At 38.6% G+C, this 11,772-nt stretch overlaps 1 protein-coding gene across 1 annotated transcript; it reads right to left on the reverse strand.

The window, feature by feature from the left end:
• Window positions 1-1,476: 1,476 nt before the first annotated feature.
• Window positions 1,477-10,565, reverse strand: LOC122278548 (transcription factor MYB4-like). The gene is made up of 3 exons (XM_043088727.1): window positions 10,430-10,565; window positions 10,208-10,337; window positions 1,477-1,981 (listed from the first exon to the last, which is right to left on the reverse strand). The coding sequence occupies exons 1-3, from the start codon at window positions 10,563-10,565 to the stop codon at window positions 1,477-1,479; spliced, it is 771 nt and encodes a 256-aa protein (XP_042944661.1).
• Between the last annotated feature and the right edge of the window lie 1,207 nt (window positions 10,566-11,772).

The following is an 11,772-nucleotide window of genomic DNA, read 5'->3' on the forward strand; positions in this document are numbered from 1 at the left end:
TAGTCACCTAAGTCAGAGGAGGAACAAGGATTAGTTCACTTATGTATGCTATGATTTGCACTAGATTAGATATTATCCATGTGGTGGGAGTTGTGAGTAGATACATGAGTAACTCAGAAAAACAACATTGGGAAGTAGTGAAGTGGATTCTAAGGTACCTAAAAGGCTCCTAAAAAATGTCCTTATGTTTCTTAGGAGAGAGCTTAAAAGTGCAGGACTATGTTAATGCTGATTTAGCTGGAGATATTGATAGTAGAAAGAGTATCACAGGCTTTATTTACACTCTAGGTGGTACTGCAGTGTCATAAGGTTCTAATCTGTAGAAAACAATTTCTTTGTCTATTACAAAAGCTGAGTATATTGCAGTGTCAAAGGCTTCAAAAGAGATGATATGGCTACAGGGATTCTTGGAGGAATTGGGTAAGAAGAATCAGAATGGCACTCTATACAGTGATAATCAGAGTGCCATATTTCTTGCCAATAATCCAATATTTCATTCCAAGACCAAGAACATTTAGATCAGGTATCACTTTATATGATAATTGTTAGATAACGGACAGTTGTTACTTGAGAAAATTTGTGGAAGCAAGAACCCTGCTGATATATTGACAAAGGGTATTACACTTGAAAAATTGAAGTTGTGTGCAACTTCAGTTGATCTTCTAGCATGAAGACAAGGGCAATGAGTTGCAAAGGTAGAGGATATCATGTTTGAGGACGAAGGCGATGCAGTAGGTGTACCAATTTCCAAGTGGGAGAATTGTTGAGTACTGTAAAGTCTGGTCCACATTGCTCGAGCAGAGTCATTAGCTGCTTGAGGGAAGGCAAGTCAGAGAGCCTCACTTGAAGATAGCACGACAGTGAATTCGAGCAATTGCCAAAAAAAGGTTCGCTCAATGCGCGCTCGACACGCCGCTTGAGCGAACATCACTATTACACGGATTTTAGAATTTTTCCATCTTTTGACTATATATATGTTATTTTATGACATATGGCTGTGCTGAGAGAATAGTAGTCGCCCCCACTATTGTATTGTGATTCCTCAAGTAATAAAAATCATCTGCAGCTGCCGTGAATGTAGACAATTTGTCGAACCACGTAAATCTTTATGTCATGTGTGTGATTGCTTGTCTCTTTTGCATTTACTTTTACTTCATTGTCATCGTTTTTCACAACAATAATGGCGTGGTTTCAATGGCAATAAATAATTTGCACATCTCAAGCATGTCTGTGCTTTTTCCCCTTTCGTTGTTTGTTAAAACGTTGTTTTGTACTCGAGCAACATACATTACTCACGAATTAAACACTTAAAAACTAAGTAATAGTAATTATCCAATGCATATTGCTTATTTACAACATAACCATTGAATGTATTTGAAGACAATAGATCACACGAGTTCCTCTAGCTCAAAACAAGTACTCTTAATGAAAGATACGTCCTATCATGCACATCACATGCATTTATGCTTGCATTGATCAATCGATCCATAAATCGTAGCTAGTATCAAGGTAAACATATGGATACATGGGCTCTTGGAGCCACATCGTAGTAGTTGGAACCATAAATCCAGGGTCTGTTTCCAATATGCACATGTCCTGAAACGAAAATGGTTGCTCCCATATACTTAGGTAATTTTGATCAGATGTTTCAGATGAACAAAAATTCTTCTCTATATGTTGGACAATTTCAACGGCTCGATCAGTGCGTGAAGAAGAGATATCATTAATGGGCATTTGTGTTGACATCGGTATACCTTCAGTGGCATCCATGTTTGGCAAAATTGGGGCATCGCAAAGTAGGAGATCTTGAATCCTGGGAGAATCCTTCTTGTTAACTTCAACCTCGGATGATTTCACTATTTCTGATGCAGTCGTTGACGAGGAAGTGTTGATCTTACTGCGCTTTTTCAAGTGCGCGTGCCAGTAATTTTTTATTTCATTGTCAGTTCTTCCAGGAAGCTTTGCAGCAATTGCAGACCATCTAAAATAAATTAAAAACGGCAAGGACATTACACTCAAGCACTGTAACTTAGAAGATCTCCGGGTTTTACTTTCTTCACTATTAGATGCTCTAAAAATGATTCTAAAGTATCTTCAACATCTGGGTTTAACAGAAGTCTGATAGCTTTTGCCTTTCATCTACCATGGAGAGAGAGAGAGAGAGAGAGAGAGAGAGAGAGAGAGAGAGAGAGAGAGAGAGAGAGAGAGAGAGAGAACTCAATCTCCTTTGCCTGTCATCATGGCATGCATGCTTAAAAAATCTTGCTTTTAACACTATTTGAAATCATATTACGAAAATGGAAGCGAAGTTGTAGCTAATCTAGAACCCTAGATTTCTAAATGGTAGACCCCAAATTAGAGCATCCTTGGGCCATCTTATAAAAGGATTATAATTTGTGAAATTAGAAATGTTCTTTAAATGCACATATTTTGCTATTCCATAAAGCAAAATTCATATTAATTACGATCCGTGAATAACATTGTTTTCAGTCAAATTATTTGATGGGATTTTGATTCAGATGAATGGATATTTGGAACAAGTGGACTGCTATAAGAAAAAACCTATTATATTTCTTTCATTTTTCATGATCAGTGCTTCAAAGTTAAAATGCATGCAAAAAGAATTCAAAAAGAGGACGAGGAAAACTTTTGGTGAAGATGTCAGCAACTTGGAGATGAGAGGGCACATATTGCGTGTGGAGTTTGCCAGCGACAACAAGTTCTCGAAGGAAATGGTAGTCCAGTTCAACATGCTTGGCCCGTTTGTGCGAAACGAGGTTGGAGCTCAAGAAGATGGCACTTTTGTTGTCGCATAAGAGAAGAGGCCGCTGAGGAAGAGGAACCTGGAGGTCATGAAGAAGATGTGTAAGCCAAAGAAGTTCAGCAGCAGTGTGTGCAAGGGCACGATACTCAGATTCGCAGCTGGAGCGTGAGACAGCAGGTTGCTTCTTAGCACTCCAAGAGACCAAATTGTCACCAAGATAAACAGAGTAGCCAGAGGTAAAGCAACGAGTGTCAGGACAACCTGCCCAGTCAGCATCAGAGTAGGCAACTAGAGCACCAAGGGCAGCAGAGGAGTGAAAAGTAAGGCCAAAATGAAGAGTGCCTTTAATATAGCGAAGGATATGCTTAACAGCAAGAAAATGATCTTCAGTGGGAGCATGTAGAAATTGGCTAACAGAGTTGATAGCACGAGCAATATTAGGGCGCATGATGGTCAAATATTGGAGAGCGCCAACGAGAGACCGATAAAGCGTGGGGTCCGAAAACATGGGACCATTAGCAGACAGATGCTGAGAAACAACCATGGGAGTGTGGATGGGTTTGCTGTCAAGTAACTGAACTCGAGTAAGGATGTCCCGGGCATATTTTAGCTGATTGATAAAAAGACCATCTGCAGTTGTTGAAGCTTCAAGACCAAGAAAATAACTGAGAGAACCCAAATCTTTTGTGGCAAACTCAGAATTGATTTTACAAGTAAAGCTGGTAAGAAGAGATGAGTTGTTGCCAGTAACAATAATATCATCAACATAAAGAAGCAAATAGATAATGTCAGATTGCTTATGAAAGACAAAAAGTCAAGGGTCAACACGACTGCATGAGAAACCAATCTGTATGAGAAAAGAGCTAAAACACTGGAACTAGGCACGAGGAGCTTGCTTGAGACCATAGAGGGCTTTCTTCAACTAACAAACATGATTAGGAAAACGTGGATCAATGTACCCAGGAGGTTGTTCCATATAAACGTTTTCAGTGACAGTGCCGTTAAGAAAAGCATTCTTAACATCAAGTTGACGAAGAGGCCATTTGTTGGTCACAGTAATGGAAAGTACAACACGAACAGTGGTAGTCTTGATAACAGGACTAAAGGTATCAGTATAGTCAAGACCAGGTACCTGTGTATAGCCCTTAGCAACAAGGCAAGCTTTGAGACGCTCAATGGAACCATCAGGTAGATATTTAGTCTGAAACACCCATTTGGAGCCCACAATGTTGGTGTTGGCGGGACGGGGGACCAAAATCCAGCTACGATTAGTTTGCAAGGCTTGGACTTCTTCATCCATGCAAGCAAGCCAGGCAGGATTCTTAGTGGCAGATTTAAATCCTTTAGGCTCAGTAGAAACAAGAAGAGCAGAAAGAAGTCCAGAGGATGCCAAGACACCAAGGTTTGCCGGATGGCGGGTCTTAAAAATACCAGCTTTAGCTCATGTGAGCATTGGGTGAGAGCCCAATGGAAAAGCAGGAGCAGGAGCATCTTGTGGAGCAGGAGATGGCGAGCGAGAAGCCGGGTGTGGCGAAGAAGGACCTGCAAAAGAATCAGTGACCTGCAAAGACTCATCCATAGGATTAGTACAAATAGCACACGGGGTGGATCTGGAAGAAGTAATGTGTGGAGAATGGTGATCAGGGGAAGAGGGAGGGAGGTCTATCTGGAGAAGACTAGGTTCCAAGAAATTAGAAAATTGGAGAGAGGAAAGGGGTTGGGCCTGGGAGGTGGTAATGAAGGGGAAATAATTTTCATCAAATTGGGCATGTCGAGTGATATATAGCCTAGAAGTGATGGGGTCAAGGCAACGAAACCCTTTATGAGAGGGATGGTAACCCAAAAAAATACAAGGAATACTGCGAGGAGAAAGTTTGTTAGGCATATAATCACGTAGACAAGGATAAACATGACAGCCAAAAGGATGAAAATTTTCATAATTGGGAGAGGAGCCATATAAGAGTTCAAACGGGGACTTACCTCCAAGAAGTGGTGTGGGAAAACGGTTGATGATGTAACCTGCAGTGCTGAAGGCGTCAACCCATAAACAAGGTGAAAGATGAGAGTGAAAAAGGAGGGCCAAGCTGGTCTCAGTGACATGGCGGTGTTTGCGTTCGGCACGGCCATTTTGTGCGAGTGTATATGGGCAAGAAATTTGATGATGAATGCCAGAAGTACGAAGATGAGCTTTGAAGCAAGTGCTAGTAAATTCACCTCCACCATCACTTTGAAAAACTTTGATATGAGTAGAATATTGATTTTCAACAAATTTTTGAAATTGGATGAAAATCTTGCAAAAATCAGATTTGAATTTCAAAGGATAAAGCCAACTGAAACGCGAATAATCATCAATAAAGAGAACGTAATAGGTAAATCCTGAATTTAATTTTATGGGAGAAGGACCCCATATATCACAATGAATGAGATCGAGTACATGAGACGATCTATGTTCGTTACGGGAATAAGGCAAACGATGACTTTTTGCAAGTTGACAGGTACTACACAAAGTTGGAGAGGGTAATAAAGAAGTGAGATAAAGATGTCCTCATTTATTCAGAAAGAAATGATAGAGTGATTTACATGTCCTAGACGAGCATGCCATAAATCATAGGAAGCATGTAAAGATTTATTTTTAAGGACAAAAATAAAAGTAGAGTTGCTACGTTCCAACACATATAAGCCACCATCTTTCTTACCGGTTGCCACCACCCTTCCTGTTTGACGATTCTAAACAGTGAAAAATGATTAGTAAATGTAACAGACAAAGGGAAATCAGAAGTTAATATACTAATGGAAAGAAGATTTTTAGGGAGATGAGGAACAACCAAAACATCTAATAAATGAATATTTTGGGCGGGAGAGAGAGTACCAGTATGGGTAATAGGTAATGAGGCACCATATCCCACAATTACTGAGTCCTTACCCGTGTATTGAGTGGGCTGATCCAAAAGCACTGGATCATTGGACATGTGGGCTGAAGCCCCTGTGTCCAAGAACCAATCAGAGGCTTCGGTTCCATTAACAGAGGAGGCGTTGAAGGCTTCAGCCAGATGAGCATGGGAATCGCTAAGTTCACTCCAGGTGTAGCGCTGATGACAACGATCAGCGTAGTGTCCATCCCGTCGGCTAGGGGTGTTCAACCGAATTCGGATCCGGGTATCTGGCCATAACCGGATCCGGATCCGGATTTTAAAAATCGGGCGGTTATCCGCCCGAATTGACCCGGATTCCAATCTAGGCAGATAACCGGGTCTTATCTGGATTATAACTGGATATTCGGATTTTTTGCACTTTTGGCCTCAAAACCCGGATATCCAGGTTATAACCGGGTCTAATCCGGGTTTTTTTTTTTTTTTAGACTTTAAAACCCCAAAAAATATATATATAGCACTTTAAAAAAAAAAATCTGATATCTTATTTCAATTGCCCAATTTGTTTTAAAAAATAATTTGAACACATTTTATAAGTTAAAAAAAGAAAAAAAGTAAATTAAAGAACAAAATAAATAAAAATGCAAAAATAGATAATATTTTTGTTTATATCTCAATGCAAAACATAAATTTACAAAGAACAAAATAAATAATAATACATTACAACTAATTAAACTAAGACAATCCATTACAAAGAACAAAATAAATAATAATACATTAAAATACTGCTACTATTTCAAAAAAAAAAATTACAATGCTCTTCACATCTTGAAAGTTGAATATGGAATTGAGGAAGCTGCACAAGGGACATTGACCAGCACAATCCAACAACCTGATTACAGGAAATATAGCCATTATATCCATCTTAATATTTAATTAAACAAGAAAAGTCAAGCATCAACTGCACAAGCATATTGTTGCATATTTTTATCTTACCCAGTGGCATTTATGGTTTCTTCAAATCTTCGACACCAAATAGTTCTTGAGCACACCAACTGAGTTTAGGGGACTGGAAAGATAAAATAAAAAAGGAGTCAATATCACAATTAATATTAGTACTGATATTGTTCTTGTCACTTTGTTGATGGTAAAAGCACTTTAATGTCTAATGTCTTTACGTACTTGCAAGTCTTGAATGTCATGCTAAGGACAGAAAGACCATTGGGCTTAGATGCAACTTCATGGATTATAGACCACAATGAGATTTGTATTGTCACATTGGCCCACCAGAAAGTCTGAAAGTACCATCTCTTTGTATCAGTTTGGCCTACAGTCTCAGAGAAAGGTATAAAGTTTAACTCCCAATTGATAAACATAAAAAACTTATCATAGTTCATCACAAACAGTGACAGAAACACATCTACGTGTTCGATCTGATTGGAACCAATTCTTAACTCTTTCAATTGCATATATATTTAAACCAGAAAGGAGAAGAAGAACAAGCAACAAGCCAATAGATATAATATATCCTTCTAAATTACTAATCTTTATTGCTGTCCCTGATGCCCATCTCAATCATTGAAGTCCACCCCGAAAATTTTGTTCTCGTTATGGGCCATGGCCGTACTTAGGATTGTTCAGGTGAAAAATTTGCCATTTTAAAAGCTTTTTTGTGTTTTTTTTAGGTAAGAGGTTAATGTCATTGGAGCCTATTTAAGAAGACAAATCGAGAGTACATCACCAACTGTTTTGAAAATATCATTAATCAAGCTTTCTATTAGTTTTGAAAGCATACCCTTTGAATGATCAAGCAATGATATGTAACCTCATTTAGGTACATGATTTGAGGATTAGGGAGGGGTCACTCTCTTTTGATCTTTCACCATCATAATCTACAACACTCATGGAATCATCTGTTTGCATGAATAGGACCAGACCAGGAATGGAAATGATATCTAAAATATTGGATGCTCTCTCAGATTGGCCAATGGCTTAAACAATTTTGACCAGATGATGCTTACAGACACACTTAGAGAGTTGGTATTGTCACTCATGTGGATTACACGAGAGCTCATTTTTTTTTTTTGTTTAAATTCTTTTCTTTATATTTTTGTTTTGGTTGGTTGTACTTAACCTGGATGCAATTTTGATTCTGTGTACAACCTTGTATTCTATGAGGGGAATAAATAGCAAAAAAAGAAAAAAGAAAATTGATGCTTAACATCATATGTTTGTATACAGTGGTAGTTTCTTACCACTAGAAGTCTAGAATCGTGTCCTACAATTTTTTGCTCTCCTTGTACCTGATTACTAAACCACTGAATTTTGTACCTGATCAAAGTTGTCATTACTGTTTTGGCTTTGTGTTTTCATTTTTTCTTCCACCTTCGAAGGCAACTTTGGCTCTTATTACTATTATTATGTCGAAATTGAAAGAATTGGCTTAACAAATACTGAATAGAAGAATTCTATATTTTGGTGTCAAAATGCAAGGTTCCCTTGATTTCATTATCCACTAGTAGCAACCATTTCTGTCTCAAACCCTCTCCAACCTAAAGTAAGACTACGTACCCCTTTACACCTTGCACCCACCAAACATTTAAAGATATAATTTAGTAACACAAAAAAATGATAACAGTCCTACGTATACAAATGCAAACTCACAGACCCAAATATGAAGTATTTCAAGTGAAAATGAAAGCATGAAAATTTCAAGTGCAAACTCACAGACCCAAATAATGAATGCATCAATGTGAAATCAAATTAAAACCCTAGACCAACAGAATCACTAAGAATCAGCAAACTCACAACCAGAAAAATTACAAATACAAATGCAGAATTGCAAACCCAAATGGCAGACCCTAAACAGATCTTGAGAGATCAACACTGTAAATTAGAGCCACAATTTTGCTAAATAGAGAGATTCAACTAGAAAAACGTCCAAATTCGTAAATCACAAGCCAAGAAATGTGTAAATCAGAAAAGAGATAACATCATGCGAAAATCAAACGTAAACCCAGAAAAAGGAATCCACCCAAATCGAGAGAGAGAGAGGTTTCAAGACAAGACAGAAGATTTGCTATGCAATCGCCACAGGCCCTAGGGTTCTTGAGAGACGAGCGTGAGAGAAGATGAGTGAGAGAAGACGAGCTGAGTCATGATCGAGAGAAACCGGGTTACGTTTGGGGAAAATCAAAATGTAAGAAGAAACGGTGTCGTTTCGGGGGGAGGGGGGGGGAAATCAGTAACCGGGTGTATAACCCGTTTATGGATTACCGGGTTATAAAACCAGATCCGTAATCGGATCCAGGTTTATAACATCCGGGCGGATAACCGCCCGGATTCACCCGAATCCGGATTTCCAGATCGGATCCTGAAAAAAACCGGTCTGGATGCACACCCCTACCGTCGGCAAATTAGACAGCGAGGAGGATGCTGGCCTTGGCCATAGGTGGATCGGCCACGATTTCCAGAGTTGCGTCCATGGCCACCGGTTCGACCATGGGAATTTCAGGAAGAGGAATGCTGGGTATTCCGATCGAGGCCACGATTTGCAGCAAGGAAAGCTGCAGTTGGAGGTGCAGGAGACTCCAGTGACTTCTGGAAGAGCTCAAAGCTCTCAGCTTTGGAAACTAAATCTGCAAAACAGGGGAGAGGAGTGAGAGCCATTTGGGCGGTGGAGAAACTCGAGAAATCAGCGCCGAGACCACGGAGGAACCAGTGCACCTTATCGGTGCTATCAACCGGCCGACCAATTGCATGAAGTTGGTCACAAATGGCCCTGAAAGCTCAGGCGTAGAGTGAAACAGATCGGGTGCCACGTTTCATCAGTTGGAGATCGTCTTTGAGATGAATTTCACGTGCTTTTGATCGATGACTGAAAGTGTTTTCCAAGGTCAACCAGACCTCACAGGCAGTGGAGAGACCAACAACCTCAGACATGGCCTCCTCGGTGAGAGAAGAAAGGAGACTAAGTAGGCGTTGGTCAGCAGCTTTCCATGCCAAGTGTTTGTCATTTGGTGTGTGAGAATTGGCAGGATCAAATTTGGGTGGGGGAAGAATGGTTCCATCAACGTAACCGATCAATTCTTGGCTTTCAAGAAGGGGAAGAAGCTGGCTTTTCCATAGGAGATAGTTGGTGGAAGAGAGTTTGATGGTGACCATGTGAATTAAGATGTTGAAAGGGAGGAGGGTGGGGAAGGTTTCGGTAGCCATGAAACAAGAATGCTGGATAGAGGATGTTAATCCGGTTTGGCTCGTGATACCATGAGAAGGTTTAGTGAAACCAGTACCACACTTTGTGTTGGTGAGTCTATGGTATTATATAGTTGCATTTACATGAATATATATGGAAATTACATATAGAGATTGATTACAAATAAATGAGAGAAAATCAAGTAAATAAAGGAAAGAATAAGGTTACACGAATCACGAGTCAATGAAGGCCATAATAGGAAAGCCTTGTATTAAGGCAGAGGATCTTCATCCTCAACAAGAATCAGACTCAAATCTCTATGGCAGGAATCTTCAACTTTACGGTAAATCTTTCGCATAGAATTTGTAATGTACTTACCTGTTTCCCAGCAGTTCATGCCATTTGAGTATAGTTTCGTCGTCTTCTTGGCTGAAGTTTCCTCGCTTAATGCCAAGCCTGAGGTAATTCATCCAACGGAGCCTGCAACTTTTCCCAGATCGTGCCAAACCTTAAAGAAAAGTAGAAATAAAACCAATAAAAATTAAGTTAACTAAAGTATATATAAACACCATACCATGATGCACGAATAAAAATTCCTACCGGCAGCTTCTGGCATCCGACACCAATTCCAAATGCCATATCGCTTAATATAGGCTTTCAACTTCTGGTCTTCTTCAGGACTCCAAAAGCCTCTACTCGCAGGCATTTTTTCACCATACGAACTAGTGTTCACCATCTCTAGCTAGCTGTACGTATGTATAGAGCTCAATTATTTCGACTTGCAGATCAGGCCTCAAAGCCCTATTAATAGTTGCGAATATTGCTTCGCACTACTGTCATTGACTTCAATAAAAAACGTTTTTAACTTTTCATGTGATGGTGATTTCCATAGATAAAGAGAAATTACTTAGCTCACTCGAGGTCCAGTCCTGGATCAACACGTCTTAGTTATACCTGTATAGTCAAATGAAATGAAATTTCCATTGGATTAAGACATATTTGAGCATATTGATATATATTTTATTCCGTCAACGAGCAAACAATATTATAGTCAAATCAATCATGGTTGTCCTATATTTTAAATAAAATGAAATATCGAGTACTGGAATTAGGAGGATATTGCATAGCAGTACCAAAGTTTATTATAGGTATTTTCTTTCAAGAAAAATGCTATAAGCATGTACGTCTATAGACTGACGTAACTTAATTAATGTGATAGGTTAGATGATAAATTAACCTAATAACTTTATTGTAAAGTATAGATATAGCATAATATATATAATATGAAGTTATGTCAATTATATATATATATATATATATATTATTAAGAAGCCATAATACCTTGAATTAAAATTGATCGTCCATGCATGTTTGTGACGACCATATAATATACGAGTCTGAAATTAATCGATGACGAAAGATACTCAGCAAGATAAGAGGATCGCATATACGATCGAATATATATGTGAATATTAAAGTAGAATTCAGAGTCAACAAGCTGTGATCAGAAATAAAGGGCTGCATGCCATCTTTGACCTGTTTCAACATATGAAAATCGTATATACATGCTGCATGTACATGAAGGATATATATAATCAGATTTCTCAGTTCAAGTTTATTATATTTCATATATAAGATTGTTTCAACCCTCTCAGAATTGGTAATCCAGTCAATTCATGCATGAGTAAGCCATGATCATGTTTATGTGGACAATTCAAGTGAATGGTGATCTCATATATATAAAACTTTTGCAATCCTTTAATGCTTCCCAGCTGTTTATATGAACTGATCTAAGAAACTCATGAGATGATATATTTTAGTATTACAATGAAAGGAAGGAAAATATTAATATTTTATAATAACATGCATGAACACCAAGTCCGATCCCTAGAAATTCATCATTAAGTAATTAAGATTTCTGTGAAAGCAACATGCATGTTTTT

Source organism: Carya illinoinensis, chromosome 10, assembly GCF_018687715.1.
Source record: "Carya illinoinensis cultivar Pawnee chromosome 10, C.illinoinensisPawnee_v1, whole genome shotgun sequence".
Classification (NCBI taxonomy): Eukaryota; Viridiplantae; Streptophyta; class Magnoliopsida; order Fagales; family Juglandaceae; genus Carya; species Carya illinoinensis.